This window comes from Microtus oregoni, unplaced genomic scaffold (assembly GCF_018167655.1).
Source record: "Microtus oregoni isolate MIOR12 unplaced genomic scaffold, Mior012 000099F_ref0000060, whole genome shotgun sequence".
NCBI classification, from domain to species: domain Eukaryota; kingdom Metazoa; phylum Chordata; class Mammalia; order Rodentia; family Cricetidae; genus Microtus; species Microtus oregoni.
Genome location: NW_024544712.1, coordinates 451,375 through 471,017, shown reverse-complemented (window position 1 = coordinate 471,017; position 19,643 = coordinate 451,375). Strand labels below are relative to the sequence as shown.

The 19,643-nt window shown below is 38.6% G+C and overlaps 1 protein-coding gene across 1 annotated transcript in view; it reads right to left on the bottom strand.

Annotated features, from left to right (window-relative positions):
- Positions 1–19,643, bottom strand: part of LOC121443063 (constitutive coactivator of PPAR-gamma-like protein 2) — a 138,028-nt gene that overhangs the window by 39,354 nt on the left and 79,031 nt on the right. Inside the window, 1 exon segment of the mRNA XM_041644750.1 lies at positions 6,310–6,559. Within this exon segment, the coding sequence (XP_041500684.1) occupies positions 6,310–6,559 (250 nt within the window).

Here is a 19,643-nt window from a genome sequence, read left to right as displayed (position 1 = left end):
CTCCTGCATTGCTGGTGGGAATGCAAGCTGGTACAGCCCCTTTGGATGTCAGTGTGGTGATTTCTCAGAAAATTAGGAAACAACCTTCCTCAAGACCCAGTAATACCACTTTTGGGTATATACCCAAAGGCTACTCAATTGTACCACAAGGACATGTGCTCAGCTATGTTCATAGAAGCATTGTTTGTCATAGCCAGAAACTGAAAACAACCTAAATGCCCCTCGACCGTAGAATGGATAAGGAAAATGTGGTTCATTTACACAATGGAGTACTACACAGCAGACAATGACATCTTGAAATTTGCAGGTAAATAGATGAATCTAGAAAACATCATATTGAGTGAGGTAACCCAGACCCAGAAAGACAAATATCATAAGTACTCACTCATAAGTGGCTGTTATATATTAAGCAAAGAAAACCAGCTTACAACTCACAATCCCAGAGAACCTGGACAACAATGAGGACCCTAAGAGAGACATACATGAATCTCATCTACAGGGGAAGTAGAAAAAGCAAGATCTCCTGAGTAAATTGGGAGCATGGGGACCATAGGGGAGGGTTGAAGGGAAGGCAATTGAGAATGTATGTAGCTCAATAGAAACAATTTTTATAAAAAGCTGGCAAGAAACAAGATAAGCTAAGCCTGGGCATTCATAAGAGAAAAAGGGAGAAAGCTAGCTGAGCATCAGCCTTGTGTTGCTGTTTCTAGACAATGGGTACAATGTGACTATCTGCTTCAAGCTCTGGTGATTTTGAACTCCCTACCATGGATGGACTGCATGTTTGAACTGTAAATTAAAATGAACTCTTTCTACTTTAAGATGCTTTATTTCATCCGAGTATTTCCACACAGCTAATTGGAAAAGAAATGACCTTTTCCTTGCTATTTGGTACTCCGTGATCTGCCGTGCCCTAGAAAATCAGCTAACTGATTTTCAGAAATGTGTTTAAAAATAAACAGTCCAGCAGGAGGCAGAGGGTTCTCTTCCCAAGTTCATAGGCCTCATTCAAATATCTGAACACAGTCTTTGTTTTAGGCGCTGTAGCTCCTGGGCACATAAACAACACAACCAATGAATGGGAAAAGAAGCTATTACTATACCTTAGAACAAAGATAAAATGGGCTGGGCTGGCTCCTAGGATAAAGGCATTTGACACCAAACTTCATAGTTCCATCCACAGGACACACAGATGAAAGGAGAGAACTCACTTCTACAAGCTGTCCTGACTCTACATGTGAGTTGTGGCAGATGAATACCCCAGATACGTGTATACACATACATAATAAAACAAATAAATGTAACTAAAGGAAACAAAATGTTCACTTCCAGAGTTAATATGGGACAATTTTTAATGATTAGTTTATTTTTATTTTATATGTATTGCATTGGTGTTTTTGCCTTCATGTATGTCTGTGCAAGGGTATTGGATCCCCTGGAAATGGAGTTACAGACAGTTGTGAGCTGCCATGTGGGTTTTGGGAATTGAACCTGGGTCCTTCGGAAGAGCAGTCAATGCTCTTAACTGCTGAGTTATCGCTCTAGCCTTTTATATGGGACAATGTTACCTGTGGTCCAGGAACATGTTAGTGATGAGAAAGATTAAATCTGTACATATTATTCTTTTTAGAAAAAAATCTCATAGGTCACCAATATGATTTTCAAGGTAGTTAGACAACCAATACATTATATTGAGCATCTATTATATGAGTGACCTTGTTTGCATCATTTAAATGCTCAAATGGCTCTGAGAAGAATAATTATGCCCACTTACAGTGAAAAAAAAAACAAATGTTCAGAAAGGCTAAAGTGAATTATCCAAGACAAAGGCTGAGAATGGTGGCCCATAATTGTAATCCCAGTTATGGGATTAGCCTCAACCCAGGTTGAAGGCTAACCTGGACTACACAGTAAAACTCTGTATCCAAAACCAAAATAGGCCAGAAGGATTTCTCAGCCAATAAAGGTGCTTACTGTGCAACCCGGGCAGCCTTAGTTCAATACTGGAACATATGTAAAGGTGGAAGAAGAAAATGAACTCTACGAAGTTGTTCTCTGACTTCTACATGCACAATGGGGCAAGTGCATCTCCTAACATATCATGCATGTACATGCACAATGATAAATAAAAACATAATTCAAACTAAGATCTTCCTAGTTTCAAAGTTCAGTGTTCTATAAGCTATAGAAACTAGAATATTACCTACCTGCTACAAAAAATACTTTCAGTGCATCAGCAAATAATTAGAAAGCAGAATAGGAAATAAAATACCATCCCTAATTACAATAATATATCAAGTACTTAGGAATTAAACTGTAGATATCTCTAGAAAAATTAATCCTATGGAGACATGAAGAGACCTGGATAAATAGGAGAGGTAAACTATGATCTTTGGATACTAACATTTAACATTATATCAATGTCACTGAATTAATCAATCCAATGTCAAATTAAACTGCAATAATATTTTATACAAATTAAATTAATTACATAATATATATTTAAAAAAATTAAGAACTATAAAACTGAAAGAACTAATGCAGAGTAACTTATCTTACCTAATATTAAAGAAAATTATAAAAATTATAAACCCTTAATAACTAACCCAATGTACTATTGATGAAAGATGAACTTGCCAATGGAACAAAACAGAATCAATGAATAGACTGGTGTGTGCCTGTCTATCTATGTGGGTCTGTACTCCGTGTGCACATGTGTCTAGAGAAAGGAGGTTGAGTTAGGTTAGCAAATAAATGCAGAAAGAAATTATCATTCAATATATAGAAATGAGAATCTAGCTTAGTATGTAAAGAAAAGAAAGTTAAGATCCCTTTTTCTGCAAACCTAAGATAAATATCCACTACACTGAAAACTTTACCTGAAAAGTGTTACATAAAAATATCTTTATGATGCAGGGATGGGAAGAATTTATTAAATAAGATATCAAACTCTATGTGAAGTTACTGGGTTTGACAAACCAAAATATGTGCTTCTCAGTAAGGAGAAAAACATATTAATATCTGCACTTTACTTAGTAATCTATCAAAAAGGATAAATAAAAACTAGAGATGAACAGGTGAATAGCTTATGGATAAAATATCTATACTAAGATATTAATAGTAGATTACAGGTAGTGGTCATATTGATGTACATTATTCTATTTTTTCTGTATATAGAAAATTATAATAATGAAAAGTTTAGAAAAATGAACTAATTCTATTTGATAAAGGATACTGTATATAAAATTTGAACAAATTGTGACTGGAAAAGATATTTGAAATAAAAACACATGCATAAGAATACAAATATATAAAAGATTTCTGCTATGTATCTCACAAGGCACCTGTGCAATCAGCAAAAAAAGAAAAGTAATCTAACAGAGTTTGCAAAATAAATAGATGTGAACATTCCAGAGAAGAAAGCTCAAGTGGGTGCTAGAGAGATGGCTCAGCAATTAAGAGCACGTGCTGTTCTTGCAGAGGACCTGGTTTCAGTCCCCACCATCCATACCAGGTGGCTCACAACCACCTATAACTCTAATTCCAGGGGATCTGATACCCTCTGGCTTCCATGAGCATCTTCACACACATGGAACAATGCATACTTTCAGGCAAACACACATACACATAAAATAGAAATAAATGCTAGAATCTTATATTTAAGTTTTGGTTGTTTGTTTTTAGACAGGGTCTCTCCATGTAGTCCTAGCTGTCCTGAAGCTCACTATATAGACCAGGCTGGCCTTGAACTCAGGGATCCACCTGCCTCTGCCTTCGAAGTGCTGGGACTAAAGGTATGCACCACCACACCTGACATAGCAAAAAGTTTTTATAAGGGGCTGGAGTGATGACTCAGCAGTTAAGAGCACTGGTTGCTCTTCTAGTGGACTGAATTTCAATTCCTAGCACCAGTATGGCAGCTCGCAACCATCTGCCACTCCAGTTCTAGGGGATCCAATGCCTTCTTTGGCCTCCAAAGGCACCAGACATGCATGTGGTACACAACACAAGCATGTAGTCAAAACACCAATAGATATAGAATTAAGTAATTAAAAAGTTGACAGTTAAAAACACCAGGAACCTCAAATTGCTAATAGGCACAAAACCAGAAAAACAGGCATACTGTGTAGTTTAAGGTTAGAACAACTGCTTTGCATTTAATCTTTGGCATCAAAGGAAAAACAAAATCAAAGGTCATCTTCACCGGTGAAAACACATGACAAGATAGTGCATGAGATCTGCTGAATTTTGATTATATGACAATTATTACTGGAAATACGAAGAAATAGAAAAACTTAAGTGTTATTCTAAGTAGTGAACTAGTATAGCTACAATCTTCAGCAATTTGGCAATATCTAGTGAAAACTTTACAGGTACATTTTATAGTAGTGGTTCTCGACCTGTGGGTCAGGATCCTTTGGACAAATCTCTATCTCCAAAAATATTTACATCACAATTCATAATAGTAGCAAAATTACAGTTGTGAAGTAGCAACTAAAATAATTTTATGATTGGGATCACCACAACATGAGAAATGACACAAAAGGGTCACAGCATTAGGAAAGCTGAGAACCACTGCTTTATAGGATCCAGAAGTTCTATTCTGGATCCTCCAGATATACTGATAAAGGAACACTATAATAAACCTCTCATGAAAGTGTTTCCTGGGAGTTATACAGAGAACTCAATGATTTCATTACCCATTACCCACATGGCGGCTCACAATCATCTCTAACTCCATTCTCAAGACTCTGACAGCTTCTTCTGACCTCTGCGGGAACTGCATGCATGTGGTGGACAGACATACATGCAAGCAAATGCCTGTATGCACAAAATCAAAAAATACAATTTTTCAAAAGTATTTGAACTCATGGAATGCACTCCCAAAGAACTTTGAAGAATCATCCATCAGTTAATTAGTAAAATACTGTGAAAATAGTATTAATATTTACGCATACATGAATGTGGGCAGATTTAAAAAATAACACTGAATGGATATAGGCATGACGATCTATGCTTATAGTCCAATCCCCCAGGAGGCTGAGTAGAGAGGATGGCTTGAGCACAGGAGTTCAGACAAGCTTAGTAACACAAGAGTCTACTTGGACTGGCTGGTTTTATGTCAACTTGACACAAGCTAGAGTCATCAGAGAGGAAGGAGCCTCAGTTGAGGAAATGTTTCCGCGAGATCCAATTGTAAGGCATTTTCTCAATTAGTGACCAATGGGGGTGGGCCCAGTCCATGGTGGGTGGTGCCATCCCTGGCCTTGTAGTCCTGGGTTCTATAAGAAAGCAGGCTGAACAAGTCAAGGGAAGCAAGCCAGTAAGCAGTGCCCCTGCATGGCCTCTGCATCTGCTCCTGCCTCCAGGATCTCATCTGTTTGAGTTCTTGTCCTGACTTCCGTCAACATGGAAGTATAACCAGATAAACCCCTTCCTTCCCAAGGTAGGTGCTTTAGTCTTGGTTTTCATCACAACAACAGTAACCCTAACTAAGACACTATTAGAATAAACCAATGTAAAAATTAAGATTCAAAGAAAGAAAGAAAGAAATGCAAGAAACAGAATCCTAAAGTTGGAAAGAGAAATACCACATTTTCTCTAATATACTATATTACCTGGTAATTTTTTATATGTGTGTATTTAGGTGGAAGTGGGTCCTAGAAGGGAGAAAAGGGCTCTAAGTGGAAGAGGATAGTACAGTACATGTGAAATGAAAATGGCAAAGGGAATATAGAGGAGGGTTAACTAGGGAGGAAGGAAAGAGATGCAAGAGAGGAGGGGTGGGGGAGAAGATCAGCCACAGCAAAGGATGCATGAAAAAGAAGGAATCTTGGTAATACGTTAGCTAATCAAAAAATTAAACAACGAATGAGGACTCTTGGCAACAAAAACTAAAGTAAAATCAACAAATCGGGGCTGGAGAGATGGTTAGGTGATTTAGGAGCAATTGCTGTTTTTCCAGAGGACCTGGGGTTTGACTCCCAGCACCCATCACAGTATCTGTCACTCCTGTTCTGGGGGATGCAAAGCCTCTCCTAGCCTCTGGGGGCACTGCATGGACATGGTGTACAAGCATAGCTGCAGGCAAACACTCATCCACATAAAATAAAAAGAAATGAATCTACAAAAAAATGAAATAAAATGAAGTCATGCATGTACTAATGGTGACATGAGATCATAAATTGAGACTATCCATATCCATATAATATCCATTCTTAAGGTTTCTGAAGGCTAAGTCAAGCATAAAACAAAAATCTCTTCACCTCGAAATGCTATAAAAAAAATCACATAAAGAAGATGTCTTACCGGAGTACACAACACATGAGCAGCAGGTGTGTGGGAACATTGGCTGGATTGAGCATACTGGGCGTGTCTGACTTCATACAGGCCAGGAAAGCCCGCATCCTCCTGTTCTTGTCCTCAACTGCTTTGCCTAACCAGAGCTTCTTGAGGTTTGGGCAAGTCCATTCCCGAAATGTGAGTGCAGACACCAGCTCAGGGGTTTGAGGTGATTTCCCTTTATAGGCGGACCATTCCTTAAGAATCACAGGAGGAACTGAAAAATGGAAAGTAAGGAAAAACAGGCTCTAGAGAATCTGGACATTATTGTAGCTGGCTACAGCTGGCAGGGTCTATTGCACTTCAATAGCTTTACATATTTGTCACTGTAATTGTTATTGTTAGCACTATAAATACTAGGAGCCATATGTATTTGTTAGACAGTTGATATATATGTATATGTGTGTATATATATATATAACTTATACCTAATTATCACATTAATTCTCATGAAAATCCAGGAAGTGAACTATCATGACAACATTTTTTTTGTAGAGCATAGTGTTTACTTTGCAAAAGAAAAATCAAAATCCCATGCCACATAGTTTTTGAAATCCTTTGAAACTCATTTTTAAGCAGATGTAGCAGAATAGACAAAGAAACCTATCTAAGGTAGAATGTTGTGAATACATGGTTTCACAAAAGATTGCTGGATATTTCCAAAGATTTTAAATTCTCAAAACCAAAACCAAATCTCTCAAATTTTAGAAACTTTGGGGGATTAGCAGACATTGGGGCCCAGCCTGGGCAACAGAGGTTGTCTCCAAAACCCAAATCCCCAAGACCTTCAAATCCAACATCAATTAGATTTACCAGGGTGAAAGAAAGCAGAGCATAACATCATGGCTTCTAGTACATCTCAGATTCCTGCTCTATGATCGCAGTTATTTGAGATGTGCAGCATCCACTTCATAACCTAAATGAGGCATTTCCTTTTGTTTTCAACATTATTAAGAGTTTTTTTAATCATGAATGCATGTCACATTCTGTCCAAATGCTTTCTCTGTATCCACTGATAGAAACATATATCAACATATATTGATATATGATTTAGTCAATGAATGTATGTATGTATGTATTTATATATGTATATATATATGTATATATATTTGAATTCTACTAATTTTTTGTCTCTTTGTTTTTCTAAGACAGCATACTATGTAGGCTCAGGCTGGCCTTGAACTCTCTATACACATGATATAGGCTAATTCTAAGAATTTTTCATATTTATACCGTCTTAATCTGTTTGAGTTGCTATGGAAAAAAAAGCACCATAGGCAGAGGTAGTAGTGGCACACACCTTTAATCCCAGCACATGGAAGAAGAGACAGGTGGATCTCTGTGAGTTCAAGTCCATTCTGGTCTACAAAGTGAGTTCCAGGTCAGCCAGAGCTGCACAGTGAGACCCTGTCTCAAAAAGTCATAGACTAGCTTAGATGGCTTATAAAGAGCTGTATCTATTTCACAAAGTTCTAGAAGCATGAAAGTCTTAGACCCAAGTGTGGAAAGATGCATCTGGTGAGGGCCTACTTTCTAGTTTACAGATAGCTATCTTCCTATATTTCCACATGGCAGAAAGAAAGGCAGCTCTCCAGGGTTCCTTTAAAAAAGACGCAAGGCCTATTCATGTCTGTTGTCTTATAACTAACATACTGATGGGTTAGGATTTCAACACATGAATGTGATAGGCTGTGAAAACAGAAACATTCAGTCTACAGCACATACTCACTGTTCTAGGATGTGCTCATAATAATGTCATTATTATATATTAGAGAGAAAATCTATCATTTTAGTTGTGCTACTGTCTGTTTTGTTTGTCTCTGCTCTGCTTTATGGTTATTCCCTTCCTATGAATTACCTGGATTAATTGTACAAACCAATTTTGATTTATCTATAATAGTTGTTTAGAGTGTTATTTCTGTGTATCTTCTTTGTTTGTTTGTTTTGAGATGAGGTCTTACTATGTAGACCAAGCTGTCCTCGAACTCAGAGATTCACCTGTCTCTGCCTCGCAAATGCTGGAATTAAAGGTGTGCACCATCATTCCTGGCTATCTCTGTCCGTCTTCTTTTTGGACAGGTGCTAGAAGTTGAACCTACAACATCAGACATACTAGGCACATGGTCAACCATGGAGCAACATCCCCAGCTGCATTATTTATATAATTTAATATCGATCATATTCGTTAAAAATATGTACAAAGAGAAAACAGGGATGTAGCTCTGTGGTAGAGTGCATGCTTGGCATCCATGAGGCCCTGGGTTGACTCATTAGCACTAAGACTAAATAAGGAAATAAATAAATCATACTTGTAGATATTGGTATTTTACAGTACAAATGAAGAAAAGTTGCTTTGTCCTCCACCACCTATAATTGTCTAAAATATATTCTCTTCAATTTTTTTACTCATTTTAGTGTGTGTTTGGGGGGGTATATTCATGCTATAGCCTGCACATGGAAGTGTTTTTCTTCTTCCACCACGTGGGTTCTGGGAATCAAACTCGGGTTGTCATTGGCAGCAGGACTTTAGCTGCTGAGCCACACCTGTGTCCCTAAATAGCTTCTGTACACACATTGAAACAGTGCTAGAATTGTTGTTCCAGTGCAACACAACTTAGAAACTCCAAGGATGTCTCTTATACATATCAATTATTTTGACTATTTTTCTTCTTTTCTGATGTTCCAAGATTCATTTTTTTTTACCATTCTGCTTGTGAGAAAAATTAATCTAGTTCTTCACTACTAAAGGATCTTATTTGATAAATAACTGTGTTGTTGTGGTAGTTTGAATGAGAATGAGGGCTCATATATTTGAATGCTTGGTTCCTAGTTAGCGGAACTTGGGGAGTAAGTAGCTTGGGAAGAATTAGGAGGTGTGGCCTCGTTGGAGAAGGTGTGGCCCTGGGGGTGGGCTTTGAGGTTTCAAAAGACTCTTGCCATTCTGGTGGGATCTCACTCTGCCTCTTGTCTGTGGATAAAGATGTAAACTCTTCTTTGCTCCTGCCACCATGCCTTTGCTCAATCATCACCATCATAAAACTCTAACTCCTATTAAACCATCTGTTTAGAAGTTACCTTGGTCATGGTGTTTTATCACAGCCATAGAAAAGTAATGAAGATAGCTGCTTATTCTCTTCTTCAGTACTAGAAATGTTCGAATATTTCCTTCTGAATTCTAAGGCTTCTCATCAAAGGTCACTTGTTATCTATAATTATTCTTTTCTTGGAAACTATCACATAAGGAATTGACTTTATTATGGGATTTTTTGTACAAATGTCATTCTAATTTTCTCTGAGTCTGATTATACAAATATTAGATCTTTTGTTGTAGTCCTACAGGTCTTGATTTCTTCAGATCATTTTCTATTATCCTAACTGCATAACTTGTATTTTTCTATCTTCAGGTTACCTGATTCTCCTTACTGTTGTGCCTACTCCACCACTGAACTATTCTTGAGCAGTTTTGTTTTGTTGTTGTGTTTGTTCATGGAAAAGTGTTCTCACGTAGCTCAGGATAGCTCAAATTTACTATATAACCTAGAGGATGATCCTGAATTCCTGATTCTTCTGTCTCTACCACTACAGTCCTGGGATGAAAGGTGAAAACCATCACAACTGGCAAGGCTTATACTCTATTGTATTTTTTTTAGTTCTTAATTTACATTTGATCATCTATCTATCTATCTATCTATCTATCTATCTATCTATCTATCTATTCTGGTTTTTTGAGACAGGGTTTCTCTGTAGCTTTGAAGCCTGTCCTGGAACTAGCTCTTGTAGACCAGGCTGGCCTCAAACTCACAGAGATCTGCCTGTCTCTGCCTCCTGAGTGCTGGGATTAAAGGCGTGCACCACCACTGCCCAGCTACGTTTGATCCTTTAAATATTCTTTTGTGTGTGTGTGTGTGTGTGTGTGTGTGTGTGTGTGTGCGCGCGCACGCACGTGTGAGTGGTATGTGCATGCCATGGGATGTGTGTGAAAGTTAGAGGACAACTTCCAGGAGTTGTTCTTTCTTTTCACCGAGGGTTCCAGGAATTTGCACAAGTACATTTATCCACTGAACCATCTTGCTGATGTGGGAGTGTCATATATCAATCTGTTGATTTCATTGGTTAAGCAATAAAGAAACTGCTTGGCCCTCATAGGTTAAGACATAGGTGGGAGGAGTAAACAGAACAGAATGCTGGGAGGAAGAGGAAATGAGCTCAGACTTGACAGCTCTGCTCTCTGGAGCAGAGACGCCATGCTCCCTGCTCCCAGGCGGACACATGCGATGAAGCTCTGACCGAGGATGGATGTAGGCTAGAATCTTCCCGGTAAGCCCAGTGCAATACAGTTTATTAGAGATGGGTTGATCGGGATATCAGAATTAGCCAGTAAGGGCTAAAGCTAATGGGCCAAGGAGTGTTTAAAAGAATACAGTGTCTGTGTAATTATTTTGGGGCATAAGCTAGCCAGGCGGCCGGGGTGCCAGGGACGCAGCCCCGCCGCTCTTATTACAACATCTTGCTATCTTTCTATGCTCAATTTGTTTTGAGTATGTCTACAATTATTTATTAAAAACATATTAAAAACATTTTTATGAGTTGCTTTGAAATTCTTCTCTAATTATCATCATTTTCTTTCTAAGCTGTCTGAGATCTAAATCTGAAACTTTCCTAATTCTTGGTATGATAAGGAATTTTCAGTTTAAGTCCAAATATGTGAGTTTTAAGTTAAAAGGTTCTGAATTTTATTCAAATCTTGTATTTTACCATACATTTTCTGACTACTGTAGGTGGTCAGTCATTGCGGATAGGAGAGTTTTTGAGTATGTTTTGAGTCCTCATTTGGCCTTTTTCCCCACCTCCTCAGTGCTATTGGGTAAAGCAGCATACTTAACCACAGCCTGGTGATGGAAGATATTTGTAAGGTCTTTGCTGGTAAAGCTGAGGATGAAACACAGTTTCTTTGGTGGTGCTTGGCTTGAATAAAGCAGTTTTTACCTAAACATTTCTGTGTTACTAGGTTGGCCCTTTGCAGGCTTCCAGGCAGAGGGGATCAGTTTGCAGGGGTTGAGCTGTTGCGGGAGGTCCTCCCACTCCTCCAGCCTATCACCGCTGAGGTACCAGCCCATTGGGGCGTGGTTTCTCTCCCTTTAAATAAGCGGCCACTTCCCTCTCCTCTCTCTCTTCACTTCCTGCTCCGCCTGCGACTAGACTCCTTTCCTGGTTGCTTAGAGGGCTGTTGCCTGGGACAGTGATCTGTAAGTTTTTTCCCCTTTAAATAAATACCACCCTAATAATCATAACCCCGAATTGGTGTGGCATTGTTTGTGACTTACGCCTTCATTTTGGCGCCCAACTTTTGGTTTTAGAACCTCTCCTTTCCCCACTCGCAGCCGCGAGTTCGGCTTGGCGGCCCCAAGTTCGGCTTGGCGGGCGCAAATTCAGCTTGGCGGCCGCGGGCTTGGCGGGCTCTAGTTCGGCTTGGCGGGAGCCCTCCCCTTCCTCAGCCGCCAGCGGCCTTGGACTCCCCACGTGGATTTAAACTCCACAGGCCCGCGTAGTCTCTGGCCGCGTGGTTTGCTCTTTTCTGAGTCATTTTTAAATCTCCCTTGCAAGTACAGCTCTTAAGTGGCACGAACCAGAGCACGTGGTTGCTGAAAGCTGCAACCCCTCAGGGTGACTCTGTCACGTGGAGGCATAAGCGGCTTCCAGATTGCTCTTCTCTACCCCTGGATTCTGGGTTTCTGGTTCCGTCTCAGGAATTGATTTAATTACATTTACTTTGTTGAGAAACTTGCATTTTCCAGTTTTTAACATCTACTAAGGCACTGAAACAGGACCATGTTTTCACCGCGACTCTGCAACAGCGCCACCTGCTGGATAATAGGTAATATTGCAGTTTTTGTTTCTAACGCAAATTTTACTGCTTTGTTTTCACTAATACAATGGATTAGTAAATTTATATTTACTAATACAATGAATTACATCATACAAGGTTTATATGATTATGGGGATACCTTAATTTGCTTGTTACTAGCCTTCAGTTTTCTTTTCCATATTCTATCATTAAGGAAGAATATGGCACTCCTAAGAATGATAGAATCTTTACGAACTAATAATGAACAACTAATTGACAGGATTAAAATTATTGAAAATCAGAGGTTATCTGAACAAGTGGATACTATGACAGACAAAATTGATTCCATATCCAAGGGTATTAGAAAGTTACCTGAAAGGGTTCAGGCTGTTGAATTTGACGTTCAGACTTTATCACAAAGTTTTGATAAGGTAACAGACAGAATGTACCTCCAAGATGGGAATCTACATGATATACAAGAAAAGTTTAAGGAGGACATGTTATCTTTGAAGGAAAAAATTAAAGCTTTGGAATCACAGGTGCAGAATGGGGACCAAAAAATTGATACCTCAGTGAAATCACTGGAAATATATACAGGTCAGGAGATTCAGGATTTAAGAGAGACAATGATAAAAAGATTTGAAAAGATTGGGGAAATTATTGCAGCTGGTGAACAGAGTAAGGAGGCACAAGGACAGGATACAAGGCCTCCACCAGCTATTAGAACTGGCTTACCCAGGGTTCTAGCGACATACCCTATACTTAATTCTGAAAAAGCATCAACTTCTAAAGGCTCAAAGGGAGTCAGAGAAGCTAGATGGACGCCAATAGCAATGAATGATCTGAAAGAAATTAAGCAAGCTGTTGTTAATTTTGGCTTGCACAATGCATATGTAAAGGAAATGATAAGGACTTGGGCTTCTAATGCTAGAGCTACTCCCCATGATTTCCATCAGTTAGTGTCTGCAGTTTTAGATAATGGACCTTCCTTGATGTTTGGAATTTATTTCAGAGAAGAATCCAAACATATGGAACAGCAAGGAAGAGCAAAAGGTATTGAGGTTTCCCAAGATCAAATTCTTGGTGCAGGAGAATATGCTGATCCACAGGTCCAAGCTCTTTATGATGATGAAGTACTGTGTCTATATCACCAAGCAGCTTTAAATGCTTGGAATAGGATACAAGATCCAGCAAAAAGGGTTGAATCATATACCAGAATTAGGCAGGGACAGAGAGAACCCTTTATTGACTTTTTGCAAAGATTAATTAAGGCTCTGGACATAGGGGTAACAGACCCAGAAGCTAGACGAATACTTCTTGAATCTCTAGCTTTTGAGAATGCAAACATAGAATGCAAAAAGATAATTGGGCCTTTCAAGTCTAGATCAGCACCTATGGATGAATGGATTCAGCATACGATGAATGTTGAGACGTTTAGCTATAATGATGAATCTTGGGTAGGAGAAGCAATTTCCAAAGCAATGAGGAGACATCAAACTGCCAGGTGTTTTAATTGTGGTAAATTAGGACATTTGCAAAGGAATTGCAGGCAAAGAATTTCTAGGAATATCTCTTCTGGGAATGACAAAAATAGGAGACCTCGGCCTTCAGGTATATGTAGGAGATGCGGTAAAGGCAGGCATTGGTCCAACGAATGTAGGTCAACAACAGACAGACGGGGCAATCCGATATCATCGGGAAACTCCTTGGGGGGCCTCTCGCAGGCCCCCAAGCCAACAGTGGCCCAGTCATTCCCAGTCACAGTGGAGAACGTGCCTCACCAAGAAAATTAAAAGCTCCAATTTCTGCTGTAAAAAGTAATACTCGTCTAAATGAAGAATTACGTGTGGAGGATGAGTCAAAAAACCCAATAGGACAGAGTAAACGTATATTTTGGCAGACTTCTATTAATGATCAAAGACCAAATCTAAGAGTCTGTATAAATGGCACTTTTATTGAAGGCTTATTAGACACAGGTGCGGATGTAAGTATCATTACCCCAGAATCTTGGCATCCGAATTGGCCTCTTCAAGAGGTAGATGTTCAGTTCCTGGGAATTGGAACCCTATCTCGTGTAAAACAAAGCACAAGATGGGTTGAATGCATAGGGCCCGAAGGGCAAATAGGAAGACTAAGGCCATATATAGCCAATATTGCCATAAATTTATGGGGCCGTGACCTGCTACAGCAATGGAATACCCAGATTAACATTCCTGTATTTCCAGGAACTCATAATTCTGGGAAGGATATGATGAGGTATTATGGAAAAAGGTCACCAGCCATTCAGGCTGTACAAAAACATACAGCAAATACCAAACCTTTAGAGGTACCAACGGCCCTACCTTTAAAATGGCTAACTGAGAAGCCAATATGGACCAAACAATGGCCTCTAGCTGAAGATAAACTACAGGCATTGGAACAGCTGGTGCAAGAGCAACTAGATGCTCACCATATTGAAGAATCAACCAGCCCTTGGAATTCTCCTGTGTTTGTTGTAAAAAAGAAATCTGGTAAATGGAGAATGGTGACAGATCTAAGAGCTGTCAACAAAGTAATTCAACCTATGGGCCCACTACAATCTGGAATTCCTTTGCCTTCTCTGTTACCAAAAGGATGGCCTCTTATAGTTATTGATTTGAAAGATTGTTTTTTCACTATACCGTTACAAGAAAAGGATAGAGAAAAATTTGCCTTCACAGTGCCTACTTATAATAATTCTCAGCCTAATAGGAGATATCAGTGGACTGTCCTCCCACAGGGTATGCTCAATAGTCCTACACTGTGCCAATATTTTGTAAGTAAGCCATTGGAAATAATTCGTAAACAATTCCCCAAGTCCATCATTTATCATTACATGGATGACATCTTATTATCTGATTCAAATAAAGATACTTTAGAAAGGATGTTTGAAGAAGTAAAGAAAGTCTTGCCTAGGTGGGGATTACAAATTGCCCCTGAAAAGATTCAAAGAGGAAATTCTATTAATTACCTAGGTTACAGAATAGGGTTAGAGAAAATTAAAACGCAAAAGGCACAAATTAGGAGAGACCGGTTAAAGACTCTTAATGACTTCCAAAGATTGTTAGGAGACATTTCCAGTCTACGACCAGCTGTTGGGATAACACCTGATCTAATAGTTCATTTAAACAAAACCTTAGATGGTGATAAAGATTTGAATAGTCCAAGAGAACTGACAGCTGAAGCAGAAAAGGAACTGACAATGATTGAGGAAAAATTACAGGAGGCACATGTGGATAGGGTGAACCCAAATCTTAGCTGCATCCTAGTCATATTGCCTTCCAGAATTTCTCCTACAGGGATTCTAATGCAGAGGGAAGATATTATTTTAGAGTGGATATTTATACCTAATAAACCAAGTAAAAAATTAAAAACTTATGTGGAAAAAGTCTCTGAATTAATTATAAAAGGTAAACTGAGACTTCGTCAACTAGCAGGTATAGACCCAGCAGAAATTATAGTGCCTTTTACTACTGAAGAAATAAAAAAGTTATGGGAAGACAATGAACCGTGGCAAAGAGCTTGTGCTAACTTTTTGGGAGAAATTAATAGCAACTATCCCAAAAGTGATAGACTTAATCTCATAAAAAGAACTTCTTGGATTCTTCCTAGAATTGTACGTGATGCTCCAATAACTGGAGCCCGTACGTTCTATACTGATGCAAATAAATCAGGGAAAGCAGGTTACAAGTCAGATGAATTGAGTAAGGTGGAACAAAGCCCTTATAATTCTGTCCAGAAGGCAGAATTATATGCCATTCTTATGGTGCTAAGGGATTTTAAAGAACCTCTTAATATAGTTACAGATTCACAATATGCAGAAAGAGTTATCTTGCATATTGAAACCGCTGAATTTATACCAGATGACACAGAGTTGACTTCATTGTTTATCCAGGTACAAGACATAATCAGGAACAGGCTTTGTCCGATGTACATAACACACATCCGGTCCCATACAGGTCTGCCTGGTCCTCTAGCCCAAGGCAATGCTGAGATTGATCAATTATTGATTGGAAGTGTGTTGCAGGCCTCGGAATTTCATAAGAAGCATCATGTCAATAGTAAAGGCCTAAAGAAAGAATTTTCCATTACTTGGCAACAAGCTAAGGACATTATAAAGAGATGCCCTACTTGTTCTTTCTATAATCAAACACCGTTGCCTGCAGGGAGTAACCCAAAGGGTACTAAGAGAAATGAAATCTGGCAGATGGATGTGTTCCACTTTATGGAATTTGGTAAATTAAAATATGTACACCACACCATAGACACGTATTCAGGTTTTCAATGGGCTACTGCCCTGAGCTCAGAAAAGGCTGATTCAGTAATCACACATTTATTGGAAGTTATGGCAATCATGGGTATACCTGCGCAAATAAAGACAGATAATGGTCCAGCATATGTATCTAAGAAAATGAAACGCTTTTTTGATTATTATAATATAAAACACATTACAGGTATACCAAATAATCCTACAGGTCAGGCAGTTATAGAAAGATCAAATCGTACTATAAAGGATATGCTGAACAAACAGAAAGGGACTGAAAATACCCCCAGAAATAGATTACATAATGCTTTATTAACCTTGAATTTTCTTAACGCTAATGAGAAAGGAACGACAGCAGCAGAAAGACATTGGATAATGGAAAAGTCTGCTGAACTAAATCAACCGATTTATTTCAAAGATGTGCTGACCTCTCAGTGGAAGCCAGGAGATGTGCTACGTTGGGGAAGGGGTTTTGCTCTTGTTTCCACAGGAGAAGAAAAATTGTGGATACCATCAAAATTAATAAAGTTTCGATTTGAAGAGGAGAAACCTCTTGGAAAGGAGAAATGACAACTCATCCACAATGATGATATTCATACAGATGGTAAGAAAAACATAGAATGGGGGCAGGGTTCTGTTCTTATCTCCACAGGAAAACACTCATCTTTGAGAAATTCAAGGGACCCTGGATGTTTGGATACTGACAGATGGAAAAATACCTGCCCAATAGGAAATATCAAGACAACTGAATGGATTGTGTAAGTAATATTAAACCATATTTCTAAATTTATAAAGCTGGTTTTGAAGTTGGACTCTGGCTCAGTCCCTCTCCAATTCCAAGCCTGTTAGTAAGAGAAAAACCCAGAGTTTCTGGAGTTTCTGTCTCATGTCAAGAGCCATGATATGGGACAGAAAGAAATATGAGTTTAGAAAACATCTTTGCTTTTCTTCATATCTATCATACTTTTCATTGAATATATCTATCATGTCTTTCATTGAATATATATATATGTCTATATATGTCTATATGATTAATGTTTAAGTTTTTCATAATGAACAATGAGTTTTTCCTGAAGTGACATTTGAAGTTTCCAGGAAGAAGATGGGGCCCCATAACAACAACTCCACCTGGTTGATATGACGTCATGATACTGATAGCGCTACTACAAGACCTGCTTTTGGTACCAGCTGCACAAGACAGTTCCAACTTGGTTAGCTGAAATGGTGCACATCTTATACAACATTTTGGCCAGACCTGCACAAAATACTCAGAGACTATTGGCAATTTTAAAAGACATTGATCTTGAAATTTAACCATCATTTCACTTTCACAGGATCCCCCAGAAAGAACGTCGCCCCCATGACAGCTGGAAGTAATTCTAGAGGACGACGTCCCCTTTCCCAATAAAACTTGCCCTTGGGTTTAGGGACATCATTTAGGGGTTGATTATAATTAGTATACGATTGAGGGTTGGGGGAGGAATTTTATACGCTCAGGGATCATTTTGAAAAAAAAAAAAAGAGGGATGATGGGATAATAGATTTGTAATTGTGAGTTACTGTTTTTAGACAAATACATTGGTATAGATTCTTGTATATTGATACAAAGTTAAATTATATTGACTATTGTACGCATGCATGTTTCTACCTCTGTTTAAAACATTTTTTTATGTATTGACATATATTGTATTGATATATATATATATATATTGTATATATTTACCATATTGCAGTGTACATTTCTACCTCTGATTAAGATACTTATATAATGATTGTGTATTGATATATATTTACCTACTGCAATGTTTATTTGTACATTGTTTATATTTGGAGGTCATTGTCCTCATTTGTTTCACAGTCGTTTATTGTCTTAGTCTTTAAGTTAGATAGATATTGAGAATTATATAGACTAATAGTCATCTAAGTTTGTCATTTATAATAGACTAATCAGGTTCTTTAGATATATAGAGATTATACTCAGTATAGATAGATAATCTTCAACTTCTTCAAAGAGCTGTAGAAAATGGCCTTTAATCTAACTCAGAGTTTTGTGGTAGTGAGACACAATTGCTCCTGGCAACACCACTCTTCCCGAGAGAATGTTGAGCACCAAAGACACTCCACCTGGAGCCTTCTTTTTGGCAGAACTGGCCTTTGGGCAAAGAAATGCCCATACCTCAACGACTGACAAAGATACAGAGCATGCATCAGTGGATAAAACAGGGCTGTCATATCCTGCCAAGACAGGGTAAGATAGTTTTGAAAAGTTGCTTGCCTTTGAAAATGGTATGTCAGTTATGTTAGGCCTTAGCCAAAGTTGGTTGCTTCAACGCTGCTAACGTGATTTTGGGTGATTGCCCAGGTAGCCAGTTGTCTCTGTGATTTGTTGCATGTTTTGGAAGTTGTTTTACTGAACTTCCTAATTACCCAGGTAACATTATTTCCCTTCTCAGATCTTTGATGGGGTTGAAGACTATATAAATGTAGTTACTTTCTCTCATGACTTGGCCAAGTTATTTATTATACAAGACCTAAGCTAGTTAGAATAGGATATTTGTACTTATTGTATATAATTTCATAGTAGGTTTAGAACTCTCTTATTTAAACAAAAGGGGGAGGTGTTGCGGGAGGTCCTCCCACTCCTCCAGCCTGTCACCGCTGAGGTACCAGCCCATTGGTGCGTGGTTTCTCTCCCTTTAAAAAAGCGGCCACTTCCCTCTCCTCTCTCTCTTCACTTCCTGCTCCGCCTGCGACTAGACTCCTTTCCTGGTTGCTTAGAGGGCTGTTGCCTGGGACAGTGATCTGTAAGTTTTTTCCCCTTTAAATAAATACCACCCTAATAATCATAACCCCGAATTGGTGTGGCATTGTTTGTGACTTACGCCTTCATTGAGCCTTCTAGATTCCCTGTCAAATTGTTCTACATCCAGTCTGTGACGTATGAGACTAAAAGGAAACCCATAGAACTTACTACTCTAGCCTACCTTGGGTCTCAAGGCCATCAACAATCTCTACTTTCCGGAGTATGTTGTGGTTTTGTTTTTTCCCTACACACAATGTCCTAGAATTCTAGTTGTACTTAGCAAGAAGAATAAGGAAAGTAGATCTAATTTAATTTACCTTTGTGGAAGCAGAAACCTAAGTTATTCTTTTGGATATACTAATTTAACTAAC